This window comes from Dendrobates tinctorius, unplaced genomic scaffold (genome assembly GCF_039654945.1).
Source record: "Dendrobates tinctorius isolate UK_male_01 unplaced genomic scaffold, ASM3965494v1 ptg000014l, whole genome shotgun sequence".
Taxonomy (NCBI): Eukaryota; Metazoa; Chordata; class Amphibia; order Anura; family Dendrobatidae; genus Dendrobates; species Dendrobates tinctorius.
The window spans coordinates 14840579-14866980 of NW_027361682.1; the positions used below are offsets into that span (position 1 = coordinate 14840579).

At 41.8% G+C, this 26402-nt stretch overlaps 1 protein-coding gene across 3 annotated transcripts in view; it reads left to right on the plus strand.

Annotated features, from left to right (window-relative positions):
* The window catches only part of STX8 (syntaxin 8), a 306570-nt gene that overhangs the window by 11873 nt on the left and 268295 nt on the right, over positions 1-26402 (plus strand). For all 3 annotated transcript variants that reach the window (XM_073559662.1, XM_073559663.1, XM_073559664.1), the window contains exons 5-6: positions 18298-18428; positions 24867-24959. In XM_073559662.1, coding sequence (XP_073415763.1) covers positions 18298-18428; positions 24867-24959 — 224 coding nt within the window. The remainder of the gene's footprint in view (positions 1-18297; positions 18429-24866; positions 24960-26402) is intronic.

Consider the following 26402-nt stretch of genomic DNA (forward strand, 5'->3'; position numbering starts at 1 on the left):
TGTCTCACAGACTGTATAACACAGAATGGGATTAGATACGGTGTCTCACAGAATGTATAACATGGGATGGGATTAGATACCGTGTCTCACAGACTGTATAACACAGGATGGGATTAGATGCCATGTCTCACAGACAGTATCACACAGGAGAGGATTAGATACCGTGTCTCACAGACAGTATCACACAGGAGAGGATTAGATACCGTGTCTCGCAGACAGTATCACACAGGAGAGGATTAGATACCGTGTCTCACAGACAGTATCACACAGGATAGGAATAGATGCCTTGTCTCACAGACAGTATCACACAGGATAGTGTTAGATACACAGCTCAGCAGACAGTATCACACATGATAGTATTAGATACACAGCTCAGCAGACAGTATCACACATGATAGGATTAGATACACAGCTCAGCAGACAGTATCACACAGGATGGGATTAGGTACACAGCTCAGCAACCAGTATCACACAGGATAGGATTAGATACTGTGTCTCACAGACAGTATCACACAGGATAGTATTAGATACACAGCTCAGCAGACAGTATCACACATGATAGTATTAGATACACAGCTCAGCAGACAGTATCACACAGGATGGGATTAGGTACACAGCTCGGCAACCAGTATCACACAGGATAGGATTAGATACTGTGTCTCACAGACAGTATCACACAGGATAGGATTAGATACACAGCTCAGCAGACAGTATCACACAGGATGGGATTAGGTACACAGCTCAGCAACCAGTATCACACAGGATAGGATTAGATACTGTGTCTCACAGACAGTATTATACAGGATGGGATTAGATTTCGTGTCTCACAGACAGTATAACACGGGATGGGATTAGATACTGTGTCTCACAGACTGTATAACACGGGATGGGATTAGATACCGTGTCTCACAGACTGTATAACAGGATGGGATTAGATACCGAGTCTCACAGACTGTATAACACAGGATGGGATTAGATGCCATGTCTCACAGACAGTATCACACAGGAGAGGATTAGATACCGTGTCTCACAGACAGTATCACACAGGAGAGGATTAGATACCGTGTCACCATTACAGTCAGTGGCTGTCTAACCTTGGATGTTGCAAACTTTTCTGTTCTGGTATTCCACAGACAATCTGCAGCGACATCTGCGCTGTTACATTAGTTGTTGGGTGCAGATTTCACTCTTGCGAAGTGGCAGCAAGATTCTTACTGACAAAATCTGCAGAAAACTTACTAACTCTTAGGCTGTGTTCACACACAGCGTTTTTTTTAGCGGTTTTTACCGCGGTTTTCACTATAAAACCGCTATAAAACCGCTAAAAATAAGCTGCACAGTCATTTCTATGCATTTTGCACTTTGTGTGCACATTGATGCGTTTTTTACCGCGAAAAAACCGCATCGCGGTAAAAACCGCAGCATGCACATTAATTTTGCGTTTTTTTCCGCAGTTTAGGCTTCTCCCATGCTTTTAGAAACCGCTGCGGTAAAAAACGCATCCAAAAACGCACAAAACGCCGCGAAAAAATAGGTGCGGTTTCTGGGAAGGGATTCAGGTTTTTGTGCAGAAATTTTCTGCAACGTGTGCACATACCCTTATACAGCAATGTTTAATGCAAGCGATCAAATGATTGCCTATCACTGTGTGGACTAAAATAATAAGTAAAAAGTAATTTATAAAACTTTTTAACATTATTAAAAAGGGGGAAAAATATAATTTCAAATCACCTCCTTTTCCTAAAACAAAAATAAAAAACAAACAGAAAAAAAAAAGTGGTAAAAGTATGAACAATGAAAGTATACAATTATTTAACCCATACAGTAAATGCTGTTAAGAAAAAAATAATTAGAAGCCCCAAATTCCTTTTTTTCAGTCAGCGCACCTCCCAAAAATGCAATAAAGAGTTTAAAGTGTGCGATAAAATGGCCCTATTATTAGGCTGCACCGCAGCATGCAAAAAACAAGCACTCATACAGCTAATTCTTTGTAAATGGAAAAAGTGAGAGGAAAATGGCAACAAAAAAATGTTTTATGTTTTATATGTATATAAAGTAAAATTTTTATTTTTAAAACAATTAAGAATAGTAAACATGACGAGCAAAATTAAAGTTTGCCCAGTTATGAAAGGGTTTCATTTTGCAGTATGTTGCAGACCCCTTTTAATCAAATCGTCACTTAACATATGTTTCTTTGCATCTTCTGATAGATTTCTTATTTTTTTTGTTTTTGCCTTTTACCGTGTCTGTAACGTCACTTACATCTATTCTATATGTGTATGTCTTGTGTGTGTGTGTGTGTGTATCTTACACACATACAGTGCCTTGAGAAAGTATTCGGCCCCCTGTAACTTATCAACCTTTTCCCACATATCCTGCTTCAAACATAAGATACCAAATATAAATTTTTGGTGAAGAATCAACAACAAGTGGAACACAATTGTGAAGTTGAACGAAATAAATTGGTTATTTTACATTTTTGTGGAAATATAAAAACTGAAAAGTGGCGCGTGCAATGTTATTCGGCCCCTTTACTTTCAGTGCAGTAAACTCACTCCAGAAGTTCATTGTGGATCTCTGAATGATCCAATGTTGTCCTAAATGACTAATGATGATAAATATAATCCACCTGTGTGTGATCAAGTCTCCGTATAAATGCACCTGCTCTATGATAGTCTCAGGGTTCTTTTCGAAGCACAGAGAGCATCATGAAGACCAAGGAACACAACAGGCAGGTCCATGATACTGTTGTGGAGAAGTTTAAAGCCGGATTTAGATACAAAATGATTTCCAAAGCTTTAAACATCCCAAGGAGCACTGTGCAAGCGATCATATTGAAATTGAAGGAATATCATACCACTGCAAATCTACCAAGACCTGGCTGTCCCTCTAAACTTTCATCTCAAACAAGGAGAAGACTGATCAGAGATGCAGCCAAGAGGCCCATGATCACTCTGGATGAACTGCAGAGATCTGCAGCTGAGGTGGGACAGTGTTATGAATGGGTCACCGAGGAGGAAAAAACCTAAACATGCTAAGCCCAGAAGAACCAGAGAGGTTGGTAGCTATGCAGATTGCAGATCCTTGATCCTAACCACACAACTAGCAGCAGCCGTGGAGCGTACCTACGATGAACCTAGACGCCTCGTCGCGGCCGGAGGACTAAATAAGCCTAAAGCAAGAAAAGGGGAAAACTAACTGCCCCAGAGCAGACCCCAAGACCCCAAAGGAGTAGACAGCCCCCACACAAGTATTGATGGTGAAACAAGATGAAAACACAAACATAGGCAGGAAAATAGGCTGAGCTAACGATGGGGCCCAAACTAACTAGAAAGGAGAGGAAAGGAAAGACACTGTCTGCAATCTGCCCAAAACCCTACAAAATAATGTCCAACACTTCTGATAAAATTAACCCTGAAGTCACTAGACTTCTCCCACTATATCAGCACTCTGAAATATTCTGAGACAGAGCAAAAAGAGGCCAATCTAGTAAGGGACAAAAAGCAAATTGGCAAATACAGATAAATAAGAGTGGAAATTCAGCACAGGCCCAGCCAGGCCTGGCTGACCACACAAAAAACTGAATAGAACAACAAAATCAAGTGTGAACATTAGCAGAGAAACTTAGCTTGAGCTGACTGGAACAGAGCTGAGAACCAAGACCTGACAAGCAGAAGGAATCACCAGCACCAGAGTAGGGCGTCGGCTGTCTTAAATCCAATCTGAGATTCCTGAGGTCCAATCGTCATCCTCATTATCAGGTGGCAGATCTCTACTGATTAAATCAGCATCACTACCTCCTGTTACCACCAGAGGGAGCCTGGAAGGAGAACTCAATGAACTCATAACAGTACCCCCCCCTTGAGGAGGGGTCAATGAACCCTCATCCACGCCACCAGGCCGATCAGGATGGGCCCGGTGAAAAGCACGAACCAATCTATTGGCATGAATATCAGAGGCAGAGACCCAAGAATTATCCTCCTGGCCATAACCTTTCCATTTGACCAAATACTGGAGTCTCCGACTAACCAAACGAGAATCCAATATTTTCTCTACCTCGTATTCCACATTGCCTTCAACTAACACAACACAGGGTCAGGAGGTGCTGCCATAGGAACCACTAGCTCAACAAACCTCTTCAACAGAGATTTGTGAAATACGTTATGGATCTTGAACGTAACTGGAAGAGCCAATCGAAACGAAACAGGATTAGGAATCTTCAAAATCTTATAAGGTCCAATAAATCGTGGCTTAAATTTTGGAGATGCAACCTTCATAAGAATATTCTTAGACGACAACCAAACCATACCACCCACTTTAAACCGGGGACCAATGGTCCTATGCCGGTTGGAAAATCGCTGGGCGTTTTCCTGAGAGAGTGACAACTTATCCAACACTTGGTCCCATATCTGCTGCATTCTCTCAACCACAGTGTCCACACCTGGGCAGGACGAAGATTCCACTTGCCCTGAAGAGAATCGAGGATGAAACCCAAAATTACAGAAAAAGGGTGACATCAAAGTGGCAGAACTAGCTCTATTGTTCAGCGCAAATTCGGCCAAGGGCAAAAATGAGACCCTATCATCCTGATCAGCAGATATAAAACATCTTAAATAAGACTCCAAGGTCTGGTTTGTTCTCTCAGTCTGTCCATTGGTCTGGGGATGAAACGCGGAGAAGGATAACTGAATTCCCAGATTGGAACAAAAGGCTTTCCAGAATCTGGAAACAAACTGGACTCCTCTGTCGGACACAATGTTCTCAGGAATCCCATGTAACCGAACCACCTGTTGTAAAAACAAGGGTACCAACTCAGCGGAAGATGGCAACTTTGGGAGTGGTACAAAATAGATTTTCGAAGATGGTCAATCACAAATCACCCAGATAAGTCATTCTCTGAGAGACAGGAAGATCAGAAATAAAATCCATTGAGATATGGGTCCATGGCATCTTGGGCACCGGCAGGGGCATCAGCAACCCACTAGAACGAGAACAGGGTTTAGACCGAGAACAAGTCCCACAGGACTGTACAAAATTCCTGACATCACGAGATAAGGCAGGCCACCAAAAGGACCGACTCACCAAATCTCTGGTACCAAAAATACCTGGATGACCAGCCAATGCGGAGCAATGAATTTCAGACATCACTCTCTTTCTCCACTGGTCAGGAACATACAATTTTCCCATAGGGCAACGCTCAGGTTTATCCTCCTGAAATTCCTCCAGGGCGCATCTCAAATCGGGCGAATTGGTAGAAAGAACTACCCCCTCACCTAGGATTGTAGTAGTCTCGGTCACATTAAGAGAATCGGCAATGGAACTCCTAGAAAGGGCGTCTGCCTTAACATTCTTAGTTCCCGGAAGAAAAGAGACCACAAAATTAAAACGCGTGAAAAACAAGGCCCATCTAGCCTGTCTAGGATTCAAGCGTTTGGCCGACTCCAGATAAATCAAATTCTTGTGATCGGTGAGGACCATAACTTGATGTCTAGCTCCCTCCAACCAATGTCTCCACTCCTCAAATGCCCATTTCATGGCCAACAATTCCCGATTCCCCACATCATAGTTGCGTTCAGATGGGGAGAACTTTTGGGAAAAGAAGGCACAGGGATTCATCTTAGAAGTCACAGGGTCTTTTTGGGACAAAACAGCTCCTGCACCAATCTCAGAAGCATCTACCTCCACCTGAAATGGAAGTGAGACATCAGGTTGCCGTAAAACCGTAGCTGAAGTAAATCTCCGCTTAAGCTCCTGAAATGCTGAGACAGCCTCAGGAGACCAATTCAGCACATCAGCGCCCTTCTTGGTCAGATCAGTCAGTGGTTTGACAATACCAGAAAAATTACCTATAAATTTACAATAGAAATTAGCAAAACCCAAAAACTTCTGGAGGGCCTTCAAAGAAGTAGGCTGAACCCAATCATAAATGGCCTGTACCTTGGCCGCGTCAATTTCAATAGTCGATGGAGACAAGATAAATCCCAAAAATGAAATCCTCTGTACACCAAAGAGGCATTTAGATCCCTTAACAAACAGGGAATTCTCCCTCAAAATCCAGAACACAGTCCGGACGTGTTCCACATGAGAATCCCAATCACTAGAAAAGATCAAAATATTATCCAGATAGATGATCAAAAACTTATCCACAAAGTCACGGAAAACATCATTCATAAAGGACTGGAAGACAGAAGGGGCATCAGTGAGCCAAAAAGGCATCACCAGGTACTCAAAATGTCCATCCGGAGTATTAAACGCCGTCTTCCATTCATCCCCGTGCTTGATGCGAATAAGATTATACGCCCCCCTGAGGTCAAGCTTAGTAAACCAGCAGGCACTCTTAACTCTGGAGAATAAATCAGACATCAGAGGTAACGGGTACTGATATTTAACCGTCATCTTGTTAAGGGAATGATAATTAATACACGGTCTTAATGAACCATCTTTCTTGGCCACAAAAAAAACCCCAGCACCTAAAGGTGACGAGGATGGTCTAATATGACCCTTCTCCAACGACTCCTTAATATAGGATTGCATAGTATCATGTTCGGGTACTGATAAGTGGAAAAGCCGACCCTTGGGAAATTTACACCTAGGCATCAACTCAATTGCACAGTCATAACTCCTATGAGGAGGCAAAGAAGCCGACTTACTCTCACTAAATACATCAGAAAAATCGGCCAGATAATCAGGAATATCATGAGACTGAGGAGAGGTGGAGAAAACAGGAGCGTCCCTAAGAACACACTGACAACCCCAACTCACCACAGACCCAGATTTCCAATCCAAAACTGGATTATGAGTTTGCAACCAGGGAAAACCCAGAACAATAGTATCATGCAAATTATGCAGCACCAAAAATTTACAATTTTCTTGGTGGTCTGGGGTAACTCGCATTATCACCTGGGTCCAAAACTGAGGTTTATTCTCCGCAAAAGGAGTAGCATCAATACCCCTCAAAGGAATAGGCGTCCGCAGAGGCGTCATGGAAAAACCACAACGTTTAGCAAAGTCCAAATCCATCAGATTCAACGCTGCTCCTGAATCCACAAAAGCCTTAGTGGAAAACGTGGATAAGGAGCAGATCAGAGTAATTGCCAAAAGGAACTTGGGTTGTACCCTGCCCACAGCAAATGTGTGTGCAAAACGTTTCTCTCGTTTAGGGCAGACATAAATAGTATGAGAGGCATCTCCACAGAAAAAACACAGCTTATTATGCCTTCTAAACTCTTGACGTTGCACCCTAGACAAAACCCCATCACATTGCATAGGTTCAGACATTTGTTCAAAAGGTGGCAGCGCCTCCCGTGTAGTTTTACGTTCACGTAAACGCCGATCAACTTGAATGGCTAATGACATGGAATCATCCAGACCAGAGGGAACAGGAAATCCCACCATAACATCTATTACGGTCTCTGATAAACCCTTCCGAAAGAGAGCTGCCAAAGCACTATCATTCCATGTAGTAAGGACCGCCCACTTTCGGATTTATATATACAGTCATATGTTAAAGTTTGGGCACCCTTATTAATGTTTAACCTTTTTTCTTTATAACAATTTTGGTTTTTGCAACAGCTATTTCAGTTTCATATATCTAATAACTGATGGACTCAGTTATACTTCTGGATTCAAATGAGGTTTATTGTACTAACAGAAAATGTGCAATCTGCATTTAAACAAAATTTGACTGGTGCAAAAGTATGGGCACCCTTATCATTTTCTTGATTTGAACACTCTTAACTACTTTTTACTTCCTGAAGCACTAAATTGATTTTGTAACTTCATTGAGCTTTGAACTTCATAGCCAGGTGTATCAAATCATGAGAAAAGGTATTTAAGGTGGCCACTTGCAAGTAGTTCTCCTATTTGATTCTCCTATGAAGAGTGGCATCATGGGCTCCTCAAAACAACTCTCAAATGATCTGAAAACAAAGATTATTCAACATAGCTTTTCAGGGGAAGGATACAAAAAGTTGTCTCAGAGATTTAACCTGTCAGTTTCCACTGTGAGGAACATAGGAAATGGAAGAACACAGGTACAGTTCTTGTTAAGCCCAGAAGTGGCAGGCCAAGAAAAATATCAGAAAGGCAGAGAAGAAGAATGGTGAGAACAGTCAAGGACAATCCACAGACCACCTCCAAAGACCTGCAGCATCATCTTGCTGCAGATGGTGTCACTGTGCATCGGTCAACAATACAGCGCACTTTGCACAAGGAGAAGCTGTATGGGAGAGTGATGCGAAATAAGCCGTTTCTGCCAGCACGCCACAAACAGAGTCGCCTGAGGTATGCAAAAGCACATTTGGACAAGCCAGTTACATTTTGGAAGAAGGTCCTGTGGACTGATGAAACAAAGATTGAGTTGTTTGGTCATTCAAAAAGGCGTTATGCATGGAGGCTAAAAAACACAGCATTCCAAGAAAAACATTTGCTACCCACAGTAAAATTTGGTGGAGGTTCCATCATGCTTTGGGGCTGTGTGGCCAATGCCGGCACCGGGAATCTTGCTAAAGTTGAGGGTCGCATGGATTCAACTCAGTATCAGCAGATTCTTGACAATAATGTGCAAGAATCAGTGACGAAGTTGAAGTTACACATTGGATGGATATTTTAGCAAGACAATGATCCAAAACACCGCTCCAAATCTACTCAAGCGTTCATGCAGAGGAACAATTACAATGTTCTGGAATGGCCATCCCAGTCCCCAGACCTGAATATCATTGAACATCTGTGGGTTGATTTGAAGCGGGCTGTCCATGCTCGGCGACCATCAAACTTAACTGAACTGGAATTGTTTTGTAAACAGGAATGGTCACAAATACCTTCATCCAGGATCCAGGAACTCATTAATAGCTACAGGAAGCGACTAGAGGCTGTTATTTTTGCAAAAGGAGGATCTACAAAATATTAATGTCACTTTTATGTTGAGGTGCCCATACTTTTGCACCGGTCAAATTTTGCTTAAATGCAGCTTGCACATTTTCTGTTAGTACAATAAACCTCATTTGAATCCAGAAATATAACTGAGTCCATCAGTTATTAGATATATGAAACTGAAATAGCTGTTGCAAAAACCAAAATTGTTATAAAGAAAAAAGGTTAACATTAATAGGGGTGCCCAAACTTTAACATATGACTGTATATAAAAAAAAAATTCTGACCTTTTTTTTTTTTTTTAACTACTTTTTCCTGCTTTTGAATACCCTAGAATCTGCTGTATGGCTGGTGATTCTGTTATGAATGGGTCACCGAGGAGGAAAAAACCTCGACATGCTAAGCCCAGAAAAACCAGAGAGGTTGGTAACTATGCAGATTGTAGATCCCTGATCCTAACCACACAACTAGCAGCAGCCGTGGCGCGTACCTACGATGAACCTAGATGCCTCGTCACGGCCGGAGGACTAAATAAGCCTAAAGCAAGAAAAGGGGAAACCTAACTGCCCCAGAGCAGACCCCAAAGGAATAGACAGCCCCCACACAAGTACTGACGATGAAACAAGATTCTAACACAAACATAGGCAGGAAAATAGGCTGCGCCAACGATGGGGCCCAAACTAACTAGAAAGGAGAGGAAAGGAAAGACACTGTCTGCAATCTGCCCAAAACCCTACAAAATAATGTCCAACACTTCTGATAACAAAATTAACCCTGAAGTCACTAGACTTCTCCCACTATATCAGCACTCTGAAATATTCTGAGACAGAGCAAAAAGAGGCCAATCTAGTAAGGGACAAAAAGAAAATTGGCAAATACAGATAAATAAGAGTGGACATTCAGCACAGGCCCAGCCGGGGCTGGCTGACCACACAAAAATCTGAATAGACCAACAAAATCAAGTGTGAACATTAGCATAGAAACTTAGCTTGAGCTGACTGGAACAGAGCTGAGAACCAAGACCTGACAAGCAGAAGGACTCACCAGCACCAGAGTAGGGCGTCGGCTGTCTTAAATCCAATCTGAGATTCCTGAGGTCCAATCGTCATCCTCATTATCAGGTGGCAGATCTCTACCAATTAAATCAGCCTCACTACCTCCTGTTACCACCAGAGGGAGCCTGGAGGGAGAACTCAATGAACTCACAACAGGACAGTCTGTCCAAAGGACAACAATCAGTTGTACACTGCACAAATCTGGTCTTTATGGAAGAGTGGCAAGAAGAAAGCCATTTCTCAAAGATATCCATAAAAAGTGTTGTTTAAAGTTTGCAACAAGCCACCTGGGAGACACACTAAACATGTGGAAGAAGGTGCTCTGGTCATATGAAACCAAAATCGAACTTTTTGGCAACAATGCCAAACTATATGTTTGGCGTAAAGGCAACACACACCATCCCCACTGTCAAACATGGTGGTGGCAGCATGATGGTTTGGGTCTGCTTTTCTTCAGCAGGGACAGGAAAGATGGTTAAAATTTATGGGAAGATGGATGGAGCCAAATACAGGGCCATTCTTGAAGAAAACCTGTTGAAGTCTGCCTAAGACCTGAGACTGGGATGGAGATTTGTCTTCGAACAAGACAATGATCCCAAACATAAAGCAAAATCTACAATGGAATGGTTCACAAATAATCGTATCCAGGTGTTAGAATGGCCAAGTTAAAGTCCAGACCTGAATCCAATCGAGAATCTGTGGAAAGAGCTGAAAACTGCTGTTCACAAACGATCTCCATCCAACCTCACTGAGCTCGAGCTGTTTGCCAAGGAAGAATGGGCAAGAATTTCAGTCTCTCGATGCACAAAACTGATAGAGACATACCCCAAGCGACTTGCAGCTGTAATCAAAGCAAAAGGTGGCGCAACAAAGTATTAAGTTAAAGGGGCCGAATAATATTGCACCCCCACTTTTCAGTTTTTGTATTTCCACAAAAATGTAAAATAACCAATAAATTTCTTTCAACTTCACAATTGTGTCCCACTAGTTGATTCTTCACCAAAAATTTACATTTGGTATCTTTATGTTTGAAGCATGAAATGTGGGAAAAGGTTGAAAAGTTCCAGGGGGCCGAATACTTTCGCAAGGCATTGAAATTGCAATGTCGAAGGAAAACTAGCAACAAAAATTGTATTTCCTTTTTTTCGGCACGTCTATTGCCACTTCCCTAATTTCCTTCTCTGTGTTGCAATTTCACTGTAGAGGAATGTGTGTGTGTGTATACAGTGACTTGCGAAAGTATTCACCACCCCTTGGCATTTGTTGTATTTTGCTACCTCACAATCTGGAATCTCACTGTTTTTTTGTTTTTGTTTTTTTTTGAGGATTTGCATCAGTTCATGTAAAGCGCATGCCTACAACTGTGAATGTTTGGTTTTCTTTTTATTGTGAAACAGGCAACAAATAGGACAAAATAACTGAAAACTAGTGATGAGCGAACATGCTCTGATAAGGTGTTATCCAAGAATGCTCATGTCCAACCCGAGTTATTTTGGCGTACTCTAATAATATGTGAGCCCACGCGGCTGCATGTCTCGCGGCTGTTCGATAGTACAACACATGCAGGGTTTGCCTACCAAACAGACAATCCCCACGTGTTGTGGCTGTAAAACCGCTGCGGGTACTCGAACATATTATTTGATCACGCCAAAATAATTCTGTTAGCAGGCGAACATTCTTGGATAACACCTAGTCTGATCACGATTGCTCATCACTTGTGATAACTTCAGTGTTCATAACTATTCGCCCCCCTAAACTCAGTACTTTGTAGAGCCTCTTTTTGCGGCAACTACAGCTGCAAGTCGGTTTGGATAAGTCTCTATGAGCTTTCCACATCTTGCCACTGGTATCAAGTTAGATGGTTTCCTCTGGTGAACAGCAATCTTCATATCTGACCACAGTTTCGCAATTGAATTAAGGTCTGGGCTTTTACTAGCCCACTCCAGAACATTTACACATTTCCCCTTAAATCACTCGAGTGTTGTTTTAGCAGTATGCTTTGGGTCATTATCTTGTTGGAAGGTGAACCCTCCGTCCCAGTCTCAAATCACTGACAGACTTAAACAGGTTTTTCTCAAGAGTATCCCTGTAATCGCACCATCCATCTTCCCCTCTACTCGAACCATTTTCCCGGTCCTTGCTGCTAAAAAATATCCCCACAGCATGATTCTGCCACCACAATATTTCACTGTGGGTATGGTTTTCTTGGGGTGATGAGCTGCGTTGGTTTGGCGCCAGACTTAGCGTTTACCTATGTGGCCAGAAAGTTAAATTTTGGTCTCATCTTACCACAGCACCTTCCTCCATACATTTGGGGAGTCTACCACATGTCTTTTCGAAATCTCAAAACAAGCCTTACAATGTTTGTGTGTAAGTAAAGGCTTTAGGATTTTTTCTACCCACGCTTCCATAAAGGCCACCTCTATGGAGTGTATATATTATTGTGGTCATATGGACAGATACTCCAGTCTCTGCTTGGGAACTCTGCATCTCCATCAGGGTTACCTTTGGTCTCTGTGCCACCTGATAAATGCCCTCCTTGCCTGGGCTGAGAGTTCTGGTTTGCGCCCTCTCTTGGCAGGTTTGTTGTGGCACCATTTCCTTTTTATCTGGTTTGAGGTGTGATTTTCATTTTGCCCACACTTGTCACTTGCCACAGATGACTTTGAATGAGCATCACATGCTTGGAAAATAGTTGTTTACCTACAATTTAGGAAAGTGCCAACAATTTTGCCTTGACCATTTTTGTGGGAATTTGTTTGCAATTTGCCGTTTTTCTTCTGTTTTTTGTTGTTTCCATACACACAGTGGAAATAAATGTGTATAACAAAACAAGTGTAATTGCAATAATTTTCTGTTAGAAATACTTAATATTCTGTAACAATTTCAAGAGTGGCAACACTTTCGGCTATAACTGTATGTATGTATGTATGTGTATATATATATATATATATATATATATATATATATATATATATATATATATATATAATTGTGTATGTACTGTGTGTGTAAATATATGTTGTGTGTGTCTGGGTAGGTAGCTAGCACTTACTCTGGACTTTTTTGTATTGTAAACCCTTATTTCTCATGAGTATATTTCCATGCCGTTGTCTGGCTGTACACAGCATGGAACGACTATTTGACTGTCCAATTTAAGCCATTACAACTGGCAGTTTGAATAGGGCACAGGGGCAGAGGTATCAGAGCGATGAATTCCGCCCTTTCTTCTCATTTAAGAGCTGGAACATTCTGACTCCTGTTCCGGCCCTTCACACCGTGTCCGTCAGCCCCTGTTCCCTGGGCTGACAGTTTCCGTCCCCCTCCTCCCTCCATGTGACGATCTCTGTTACGCTTACTGCTCCGCTGATCATATGACGGTTCGGGTCCCAGTAGCCACATCTTCTCTTCTGAAGAAATTTGGGAAATTAATCACAGTTTATATTTGGTCATAACTCACTGACTCCCGCTCAGACTGTGGACACTTATCCTGGTCTGCGGGAGTCAAAATACGGTAGTTATTTCCCGATGGAAATATCACAAAACAACCAGGTAGAATATTGCTCTGGTTGCTACTTAATCTGCAAGATCACAAGGGAACTTCTATCTACTTGAATTATTATCCCAAAAAGGCTTCTCCGCTGTTGTATTATGTTTTTTTATTTTTTTATTAAAGGTGGTCCCAATTCTTGTTTCCAACTACATGCCCATGAGTCGTGGCCTCATGTGCACGTGGCACCAACCTAAACATTGTACAGTGCCCACCTTCACAGCAGCCAGACGTCTTAATGGCTGTACCTTAGTCAGCTGGATATTAGTTGGTCAGGAATGGTCTGAGGAACATGAAGGTGACAACTTGTCTCCAAATTCCCAGATCTCAAACCTATCATCTATGCTGGAAAAGCAAGTCCAATCCATGGAGGCCTTAACGAGAAATTTATAGGATCTGTTGCCAGGTACCACAGGAAATCACAGATTGTAGAGTACAGATCAAGTGACAATACTTTGACTTGTTTCTCGGGCACATCCCATATATGATCTATGAGAATGAGATTTGGTGAGTTTGGGGACAAGTCGTAGCCTTCACCTCTTTCTCGGGTTCTTCAGATCGTTCTTCACTGACCATTATCCTGCTGAAAGATGCACTGCCATTTGGGAATACTCCTCCCAAATGGCACCACTGTACAATGGTTAGGTAAGTGGTACATGTCACATCCACATGATGCCAGGACAGAAGGTTTCCAGCAGAATATTGACCCATAACTCTGCCTCTGCTGCTTGTATTATTCCCGTACCACAACCTGGTGCCATCTCCAGGGAGGTGATGCACACCTCCCAACTGTCCACATTATGGGACACCTGATTCATCAGACCAGGATGCCTTCTTCCATTACTCTATGGTCCAATTCAGATGGTCCCATGCTCACTGAAGGCAGGGGTTTTTATAGGCACCCTGACTTGGAGCTTGCTGCGTTGCTCTCTTTGTCCTAAGACCTTTCTATCATAGCTGCCATGCTTTGCGTCTTCTGACGCCTTTCTATCATAGCTGCAATGCTCGGTGTCCTGAAACTTTTCTACCATAACAGTACATTTATCAATAATTTGACCTCATAAAATCTGCTGGAGACTGTACAGACCTCACAAGACCCATCTGATACCTCACAAGGCTTTCTATAAACGGGGAATGCCCGACAAGACCTGACGTATATGGGGAACAACCTACAAGATGTGCCGTATGCCGGCAAGACCCCACAAGACCTGCTTGATAACGGAAATACCCAACAAGGCCTGCTTGATACCATAAAGACCCCACAAGGCCTGCTTATTGACGCAAAGACCCCACAAGGCCTGGTTGATTATGGAAAGACCCCACAAGACCTACTTGATAACGGAAAGACCACACAAGACATGCTGTATACCAGCAACACCCCACAAGACCTGCTGTAATGATGTATAATTTGCACTGATGTATCTTGGGCTGATGTTGGCTTTCTTATATAGGATACATTGGGCTCAGAGTGCAACATACAATTTTGGGGTCCCAAAATCTCTGTCTGTCTCAGCTGCACACTCTATAGACCCCCGAAGTATCCCCCCGCGCCTGTACAGCGCCTTCCTTCTTAACAATTGTGATAATTAGTCAAATCTGCTAGTGTAATCAGAAGCGATGTGCACAGTCCAGCGCACAGCCATGATTTCAGGGGTTTAGGCGATTAAGTGAGCTCAGGCAGTGGGTGGCTAATTGGATAATCTTTAATCTTCACACCAGTAATAAAAAAAAAAAAGAGAAAAAAGCAGAGCCGATCCGATCACAGGACGCAGAGGAAGTTCTGCTTACCAAACATGTCAGGGAGATTACACTTTCCTGCAGAGATAATCGTGCGGTGTCTCTGCATCAGTATAAAAGAGGTGATCAGTAAAAGGCGACAATTGTCACTCATTTTTTTAATGAGTTGGAATTGAAAGTGATTCAGTACAGAACAATACAATGCCCAGTGTTAGGACAGCGGCTGCCGGTCAAAGCTTCATGGGCCGTGATCATTATGTGTAAATTCTACCCAAACCTCTTTTTAGAAAGTTTGATACAGCTTAGTGTACTTCTGACCTCTGTGCGACCTGAAAACAACTGATCAGTCAGGTTAGGTTATCAATATCACTGTCCTTTAAGGGTGCAGCACATCTGGTGTAATGGTACAAGCATAACGTATATGCTAATGGCGCACAGCACATAACCATGTGGCTTCCACCTTACTTATATACATGCCAGGGAGCTACCCCCTCATGGGCATGTCCGAGAATGAACGTTGGTGCAGCAGAGTGATCCCACCTAATAGAAATGTGGCTCAGCACGTAATAAATGTGATATCTATTTTGGCTATATCATCCATGTATCATCCATGTAGACATTGTGAAGATGTAAAATTTGTGTATATCAGTACTGTACAAATGATCAATTTTTTTCAAATGTCAACCATATGCTGTGAACTTTCTCCACATACGCCAATTGATCATATTGCAGCAGCATTATAACTAATGTGCATTGTAGCTGTGAAGTCTGCTCTACAGTGAGATAAAACTCCAGAAAGAAGCAGCACTAGGGATATTATACAGCTGTACTAAGCAGTGTTGCTGTTAATCCAGCACTGTAGAGAGATATATAATTAATAGCAGCAACATGAAGAAATTATGTAGTACTAGTGATTAGTGTAGCTCTGAATCCAGCTATGAGGTGAGGCTAAAACGCAAGAAGCAGCAGTACTGGGGATATTATACAGCAGTACTAAGCAGTGTTTCTGTTAATCCAACACTGTAGAGAGATATATAATATTTAAATAGCAGCTACATGAGGAAATTATGTAGCACTAGTCATTAGTGTAGCTTTGAATCCAGCTATGAGGTGAGGTAAAACACAAGAAAGAAGCAGCAGCATTGATAACATACAGCAGTACTAAGCAGTGTACCTGTGAATCCTGCACTGGGGTAAGAGGGGTTGAGATATTATACTGCAATACTAAGCAGTTTAGCTGTGAATCCAGGATCGGGGTGAGATAAAGCAGTTACTGTGGATTTCATTACTATGAGAGTGAATGAGATTCTTACAAATCTCATTAACATGTAGTGGACAATTTCCATACAGGGGAAAAAAATTTGCTGTAGATTTTCAGCCGAATTGCATACGAAATCATTGTCAGAAAATTTTCGTCCTGTGCTGACTAAGAAAAAATATTTATGTACTGCATTGCTAGGACATTCTTTCCAGCAATCCTTTGTGTGGCCATCTGGCTAGTTGTGAATATATTGCTCTGCTCTTTTCTCATCATGCCTCATAGGTCCATGTGGAGGGGATGTAGCTGTAGGCACTGACCTTCAGATTAGAAAGGAAGATGCGCAGGATACATTTCAGGAGACTTTTCAGGATAAGCTGTCATGCAGCTTTTTTCCTCATAGATTGTAAGCTTGCGAGCAGGGCCCTCATTCCTCTGGTATCTGTTATGATCTATGTGATTATTGTTATGCTGTAATGTATATTGTCTGTACAAGTCCCCTCTGAAATGTAAAGTGCTGCGGAATATGTCGGCGCTATAGAAATAAAATTTATTATTATTATATTATGCATGTGAACATGAGGAATAACTCTAATTCAGGCCATAATATGACTTGTATCCTGCACCTTTAAACAGTTTTCCCCACTGAAGGCTGTGTCTAATTTCCAGTTGTATCTGAGCTAGTGGGTGAAGACTAGCTGTTGATGATTGCCTTGCTCATTACTCTCACACATGAAGGATTTGTGCTCTCCTTTCTCTCTATCTAGCAAATGTTGAGAAGCATCAACAGTGTGGAGAACATTATTCAGCATTAGAGTGATATAAAACACTCAAAGCTGCAGCTTTCTAGATCAGCATTTCTGAACACAGTTGCTGTGAATGGAGAACTTGGATGAGATAAACATGGAAAGCAGCAGCATGGAGGACATTGTGTAGTAGTACTGAGCTGTGTAGCACTGGGGAATCCTAAAACATATTCAGAAACAGCTGGGTTTGTCTAACTCTACTGTTTCCTCCTTCTCCTCCATTGACTTCAATAGACAGCTGTAATCTGATCCCTCAGTGAGCTTGCAGTCCAACATGTCTTGAGCAGGAAACATTTTAACAACTTTTGCAGAAGACATGGCTCACATGTGGAGAAATTTTTTTTTTTTATAAACCCCTCATTTATATTTTCCTTGCCTTTTGAACTGGCTTTTAGTTTTTTAAATCTCAATCCTCATTCTGTAACACCTCTACATGCACGTTATATCAACTTTGTGTCTTTGCACAATTTTTTAATGTGTTTCCCCATTTTAAATACTTTACTGCACTATGCCCCAGAATATTTTTACATTAGGTTTGTGGCCTTCCCAAAACTAATCAGTAGATGGCGCAGTACACCACCTAATGGCACATTATACTGCAGTGAATAGTCAGGGACGTCATTACTTTCCTGCCGCCATCCATGACCCTTTGCTGCGCCTAATTTGCGTCTTCTGACATTTCCAAACCGTTTGGCTTATGACATTTGGGAATGGAGCATTAGAGGGGTTTTCTAGGAGAAGCAAATGTCAAATAATAATAATTAATGAAAAAAAAAAAAATAAAAGTAATAGAAAAGGGGTCAGCAGTGAGTCGGACCCCTTGCCATCTAGCTTTGATGTTGTGCTAACAAATGATACTCTCCAAGCGGAAGTGTCTTGTACAGAAACCTGGAGTGGCTGTCAGGGCATGCTGGGAGTTGTAGTTTTGCTAGAGCTGGGGAGCCACCGGTTGGTGAACACTGCTTATATATTAGGTTGTAATTTAACATTGCATTAATTTCTCCCTTTAATTTTGACCAGTTCGAGTCTGATGGCCGGCGGCGGAGCTGCGGGATCTTCTCCGTACAATCCCTGGGTATTGGAGGAACCAGAGGAGACACGAGGTCTTGGGATTGGGGAGCTGAGGCAACATCAGCAGCGGATGATAGCAGGTAACCTGTCCCAGCATCGGGTGCAGTTTTGGACACGGTGGCATCACATTCTTTGTGTTGATCCCATCGGGTAAAGTTGACGGACATAGGGTAGGACTCAAGATGAGGACATGAGAAAATTGCAGAGTAATCATGCTGCTCTGGGGCAAATGCGATTTCTTGGGAACTCTTTATCTTCAATGGTGGAAAAGAAAAGTTGCAACAAAATCGGTATATTCTGTGAATTTCAGGCAGATCTGCAAAAATATCTGCACATAAAATAAATATTATAGGTCACCCTCTTGTCTTTGCAGCCACAGTTGTTTGTGTAAAAGGGGATGTCTGGCTCCCTGCATGCAGAATGAACAGCCCCTTTATCTTATGCCTGTGCAACCAGCTTACATGGTCTCCCATAAAGTGCCCATACGCTACATAGACTCCCATAAAGCCCCCATACATTACATGGACGCCCATAGAGCCCCAATACATTACATGGACTCCCGTACATTATATGGACTCCCATAAAGCCCCCATACATTACATGGACTCCCATAAAGCTCCCATACATTACATGGACTTCCATAAAGCTCCCATACATTACATGGAATCCCAAAAAAAGATACCACTGTGCAGTTTTATAAAAATCAGCTTCTCTACATGTCAGTTGAATTCCAACCAGAGTACACCTCATTCTACTTAATGTGCTTCTGGTTAGGTGGTCAACTGAACCAAAATCTTATTTATCGAAGGAAAGTATAAAAAACCCTGCTGTGGTGTTCACAATCCTCTTGCAATAGGACAAGCTGGATGGCAAAACAAGTGCTAGAAATATCCCAAAAGTAATAGGAATGAAAAAATATTCTTTTAAACATGCCAAAGGAGTTGAAAAGAAAAGTCTTGAGTGAGGAAAAGAAGGGCTCAATTCTGGCTTTACTAGCAGATGGATACAGTGAGCGTCATGTTGCCTCCATCCTTAAATTTTCTAAGACGGTAGTCCATTACAACGAGGTCAAGCAGCAGACATTGGGGACAACAAAGCTACAGACTGGCAGAGGGCGAAGACGACTCTCCACTGACCGGGATGACCGTTATCTTATTCGAATGTTACTCAGCAACCGCAGGATGACATCAAGTGATCTACAAAAGGAATGGCAAATGGCAGCTGGGGTGACGTGCACGGCAAGAACATTTCATAACAGGCTCCTAGAGGCAGGGCTCAAGTCATAGAAAGCTAGAAAAAAGCTTTTCATCAATGAGAAGCAAAGGAGAGCCTGTCTGAAGTTTGCCAAAGACCATAAGGATTGGACCATAGAGGACTGGAGTAAGGTAATCTTCTCTGATTAGTCTAATTTTCAGCTTTGCCCAACACCTGGTCGACTAATGGTTAGATGGAGACCTGGAGAGGCGTACAAGCCACAGTGTCTTGCACCCACTGTGAAATTTGGTGGAGGATCGGTGATGATCTGGGGATGCTAATGCAAGGCTGGAATTGGGTAGGTTAATCTTTGTGAAGGACGTATGAATCAAGCCGCATACAAGGTTATCCTGGAAAAACAGTTGATTCCTTCTGCTCAGGCAATGTTCCCCAACTCTGACGACTGGTTTTTCCAGCAGGACAATGCACCATGCCACACAGCTAGGTCAATCAATGTGTGGTTGAAGGACCACCACTTCACATCCCTGTCATGGCCGGTCCAATCTCCAGACCTGAACCCCATTGAAAACCTCTGGAATGTAACCAAGAGGAAGGTGGATAGTCACAAGCCATCAAACAAAGAAGAACTGCTTACATTTTTGTATCAGGAGTGGCATAAGGTCACCCAAAAGCAGTGTGATAGACTGGTGGAAGCATGCCAAGCCGCATGAAAGCTGTGATTATAAATCAGGGATATTTCACAAAATATTGATTTCTGAACTCTTGCTGAGGTAAAACATTAGTATTGCTGTATCTAAACGATTATGAACTTGTTTTTTTAGCATTATTTGAGGTTTGCAAGCACTGCATTTTTTTTTGTTATTTTGACTATTTTTCATTTTCTGAAAATAAATACAAAATTTAGAGCTTGGAAATTCAAAGACATGTTGTCAGTAGTTTATAGAATAAAAGAGCAATTTTATATTTTACTCAAAAATATACCTATAAAGAGAACAATCAGACAAACTGAACATTTTGCACTGGCAGGGCTGTGGAGTCGGAGTCGTGGAGTCGGAGTCGTGGAGTCGGAGTCGGAGTCGGTGCTCATTTTGGTGGAGTCGGAGTTGGAGTCGGTATAAAATGGACCGACTCCGACTCCTAAAATATATAATAAATTGGGTACAGTAATTCAATGCAGAATGTGCTGAATATTTTTTCATAGGAGTTTGGGAAAGTTATGAAATGTCATATAAATGACTGTTCTATTCCTGATCTAAGGCTACATTCACACACAGCGTTTTTCCTGTGTTTTTTGAGGATACGTTTTTCAGCTGCAAAAGCTGATCATCTTTTTAAAAAACTGCATCACCTGAAAGGTTTTTGAGCTCATAGATAATGTTTTCAATAGCAAAAGCAGATTAGAAATCTGCTCTATCTATCCATTTATCCATATCTGTCTATCCATATCGTATCTGTACCAAAAAGAATGAAAACCGGGTAGTACACCAATATATATTCTGTTCTATCTAAATATCTTGATTATTGGATCATAAAAATGATTAAATGTCTGAGGTTCACATTGTACTACAATAAATTTTTCACTTAAATATAAGCAATATATGTGGGAGTCGGAGTCGTGGAGTCGGAGTCGTGGAGTCGGAGTCGGTGTAAGGGAAATTGAGGAGTCGGAGTCGCAGGTTTGGCTTACCGACTCCACAGCCCTGTTTTGCAGGGGTCTCTTAATTTTTTTTCAGAGCTGTATCTCCCAACTTGCCCATACACAGGGACTCTCGGCCAAAGCGCTCCTATGCCTACAGGATGAATCCTTATCTTCCCTGACATCTTTAGCCTGTAGACCCCATACACACTTTATCGTTCAAGCCAATATCAGCGGGTTTGCTCGGCTTTAGTCAAGGCGTCTGCTGTACCATTCTGTGCATCTGAAAAACAGCAGCCGTAACATATACCAGCCGGACACACTTAGCTTGTTGAATGGGCGGTGTCTACATCCAAGACTTTGATATTAGTGACCTCTTATTAGCAACCCCCTTTAGTAGCACAGCTCTGTTCCTGGTGCGGTAGCCCAGGTCACATTCACTTCAATAGGAGCTGAGCTGCAGTGCCAAAAACGTCCGCTCCTGTATACTGAGCTGTTGCTGGAGCTGATCAGTGGATGTCGGACCCCCCCACCAGATTTGGTACTGATGACCTACCCAATCTCCGTACTGGATGACCCTTTCAGATTGCTTCGGTGACCACTTTGTAACATCCAGTTTTCACTTTCCTTCCCCGGCAGATGTGACGGGCAGATCTCGAAACAAGTTTGAATTCGGCATTTCTCCTCCTATTACACTCGGGTGCTGATTGCATCCATGTGTCATACCCTTTATAGTGCCAGCCAATGCCAACGTCTATGACAATTCAGTCTCTCACCACCCGTCCGTCCTAATGGGCCTCAGCCGGGCAAAGCAGCGATCACCAACGCCCTCTTTTTTTTTTTTTTGTAAGGGCTGTCCACACCAATTATCAGACGATTTTTTGTGTGTAAGTACGCTCATACCATACCATTACAGAAAATTAGGCCTAATTTGTTGCAAACGTTTTCCCTGGGTCCAATTTCAAAAGAACAAAGCTGTCAGATCGACAAGATTACATGTTCTGGCAGCGCAAAAACGTTCCTAGAAATCAGCCTGCAAAAAAAAAAATCTCCCCAGCCGTCCAGTCTCACGACTCCACCAAGTGCTGCTCGCCGCCGGAGGTCCCGTATTCATAGTGCACGCCGGGGATGAGAGGAGAAATAATGCTACACTATGGAAATTCACAGCATTTGCAGATTATTTTATTTATTTATTTTTTTTTTTTATAGTTTATTCGTCCCTTTTATGCATCTCTGATCTTTCTGGATTTTCGATCCCAGCAGCAGCCGCCCCTGATTTTATGGTAGTGAGGTACTAGAAGACTAATTAAAAAAAGGAGAGGGAAAATAAGACCCCAAGAGTTTTGTAATGCAGAGAAAATGCAATTAGTGCACATCTGGGCCTCTGCACACCGACACCGCAATTCCTTTTTGGTGTCTGGAATCCGCTGAGATGTCCCAGATTAAGACTGAACAAACTGCTGTCTGGTCAATCCATTATAACCCTTTGTGTCCTGGGTTTCTAAACGTGTGCCCCATCATATCAGCAGGTAATATTAGGTAAATGCATAAAATACAAAACTGCAGTATTTTTTGTATTCGACTGTTATAACATTCTCCACCCACATCCAGAGCTGCATTCAGAGTTCTTCTGTGCAGACTGATGCTCTCTGGGGGATTCGGCACGTCTATAAGTTGCATTAATTTCAATTGGAACCGTATAATACTTCACTTGACCTGTGAGGGAAATGTTGGGAAACTCAACACTGACACCTTGATTTCCGAAAGATATCAGGTCATCACTGGATCAAAGCGATTACCCCAGTTTTCAGGGGAACTTTCTACTGAAAAGGAGAAGAAACTCTTAACCCTTTACCACCATGCGCTGGGTCTTTAAGAGGTGGTCAACTGTTGGAAACAATTCTCTCTTTTTTTTCTATGTATTTAGGGCTAAAAATAATTTTTGCAAATGGGTTTAGTTTAAAATGTTGCACAATTTGGCTTTTACGGACTATTTTTCCTTCGCAATCAACTTTTGGTGTGGTCGGTGGTCATAAAACAGCTGGGAAGAACTCAAAAAGAGATAAATAAGAGAGTGGTTTGAACTCACTTATGGTTTTTCAGTTAACTCCTTCTGCAGCAGCAATAGATAGGCTATAGAAGGCAAACAGTAAAACCACAAGAAAAAACGCAATGAAACGTCCATGAGAATAATATAGTATCAAAAAAGTGAAAAAACTTTATTAAATAAACCAAGCAGGCAGTACATGGGATAAAAAAGTGACAGATTGAATCTGCAAGCAAAAGGCGGTAGGACACTGCAGAGTACCTTCAGTTGAGTCCCAACATTAAGAGGGGCCCTATACATATGGTAAATATATACCTCCCAATGTCCCAAAAATACATAAAGTGCATACTGTGCATAGAGTAATATCAGGACAAATTTCCACAAGTAACAGCATTTCACTAATAATAACCATATGAGCAAGCACTCGAAGGAAAGGACATACCAGAAGTACAGAGAGAGACACACTGCTGTCCACCGGAGACCCCAACGCGCGTTTCGGATTTATAATGAAACCTTATAGATGCCGCCACATAATTGCGTCTATAAAAAAGACTAAGTCATGGGCCCCGAGTGTGCGTCAGTGGCGGCTGGCATGGCGGTAATGGGATGGGGGACGGCCCCATGACTTAGTCTATTTTATGGACGCAATTATGTGGCAGCATCTATAAGTAGCCACAGCGCTGACATCACGACACGCCCCCTGAGGAAGGAAAATTCCGAAACGCGCGTCGGGGTCTCCGGTGGACAGCAGTGTGTCTCTCTCTGTACTTCTGGTATGTCCTTTCCTTCGAGTGCTTGCTCATATGGTTATTATTAGTGCAATGCTGTTACTTGTGGAAATTTGTCCTGATATTACTCTATGCACAGTATGCACTTTATGTATTTTTGGGACATTGGGAGGTATATATTTACCATATGTATAGGGCCCCTCTTAATGTTGGGACTCAACTGAAAGATTTATATTAAGGTACTCTGCAGTGTCCTACCGCCTTTTGCTTGCAGATTCAATCTGTCACTTTTTTATCCCATGTACTGCCTGCTTGGTTTATTTAATGAAGTTTTTTCACTTTTTTGATACTATATTATTCTCATGGACGTTTTCATTGCGTTTTATCTTGCGGTTTTTCTAGTAGAGGTGCAGTGTGTCCTACACTGTCCGTTATTGTGCTAGGGGTATGATTTTTTTATTATAGTAATTTCACATTTATCTGTGATATGAATTTTCATCATCCCACTAGCCTTTTGTGTTATCTCATTTTACAACTAGAAGGCAAACAGTGCAAGATTTACAATGAAACCCCAGTTGGAAAAAATATTTTTATATTCCCAAAAGTGTGCATTTAGATTGAAAATAAATAATATCAAAATAATAGTAAAAAAACACCTAAAAAACTCTGTAAATGTACACCATTGGGATGGATTTGAAGTAGGAGCTGCATCCACACTGTCGGTGGTTACCCAATAGCCACTCTAAACACCAGCTTTGATCTTGGCCGGTTAACCCCTTAGATGCCACAGTCCATACTGAGCATGGCATCTAAGAGGTTAGAATTTCATAGTCATTAATATCAGAAGTACATATTCATAATGTTACATGGACATTCTTATCTCTGCACACAGAACAAGACGCCGGCCTGGATGCCCTCTCGTCCATTATCGCCCGCCAGAAGCAGATGGGATATGATATCGGAAATGAGCTGGATGATCAGAATGGTGGGTGACTAAGCGTCTTAGTTTGTAGCAGTAGGTAAATGGCCACACGTTGCGATGTACTGACCTTATTTGTAACTCTGGACACCTTGCCCGCCTCATACATGACATTTTCCGACAGTCCAAACAACAACTGGTGCTCACATCTTCGTAAAAGGGTTGCCTTATACATCTAATAGTATAAAAGGCACAAAAAAATGATTGAACACAACAGCACAAAAAAAGGCAGACGAAAATGTCCACTGCGCTCGCCGGGCAACATGTTTCAGACCTGCCTGGTCCTTAACATTGGACCAGGCAGGTCTTAAACATGTTGCCTTAAAGCAGAAAGGTTGTTGCTCCCCTTTTCCCATTCAAAAGGGGGCAGCAGTGAGCACATGAAAGCGTTTCTCCCAGAATATACAGAAGGTGTAGTCTTTGCTACATCCTAAAACATAACTGCGGCAACACATAGACGTGAAGAACGTATATGATAAGGCCTAATGTTTAGGAAGAAAGGTGCAATCAATAATGCTTATTCCTTATTGTCCTCCATAAGGGACTCACTTTTCGATCTGGTCACTATATTTACCAGTGTTGAGTGAAATTGCCAAAATTCGGATTTACTTGTTTTCCCGAATTTGGCCAGGAAACTAAATTTGCATTGAATATATGTCGTATTATGCTGCGAGGTGGTAAAAAAAAATTAATACTCGCCAAATCCTTGACCCTCACCTTTACCACAGAGCTTCGCCCTTGGTCATTCTTGGCTAGTCTTCATAGTCCACCAATATTGAAGTCAGGGGCCACGTCGGGTCTTCAGCACCTCTGGTGCCCACTAGGCTTCATAGCGCCATGACGTTGTGAGATCTAGTGAGTGCCAGAAGCGATGAAGACTGGACCGGAATATCCAAGTGGGGAGCTGTGTGTACAAGGTGAGGGTCAGGTCAAGGAGAAGTGGCATTATTATTATTATTATTATTATTATTATTATTATTTAATTTATTTTATTACTTTTTTAATTTTTTATATTTATTTTATTTGTGTGTGTGTGTGTATGTGTATATATATATATATATATATATATATATATATATATATATATATATATATATATATATAATATTTTTAACTCTTTTCCAGCACTTTTGAACCTTGGTATGTTGTAATCGCATGTTAGTATGTGGGATCAATAAAAAAAATAAAAGTTTAAAATATACACAGCCCCCCCAAAACAAACCTTTACTTCGTATAAAATGCATTTACTTGCACAAATAAAAAAAAAGTAACAAAAAAACTTATATGTCATGTTAATATAAGAAGAAAATATAAAAAATAAAAGTTACTTCTGTGGAAATGCTACAGAGCAAAGATTAAGGAATGTAGTTGGCCATTATGGATAAGATCAGCTGAGAATGAAGCCGGACATGTGTGCTGCGTGATGGCAGCATAGGGGTTAACCCTGTG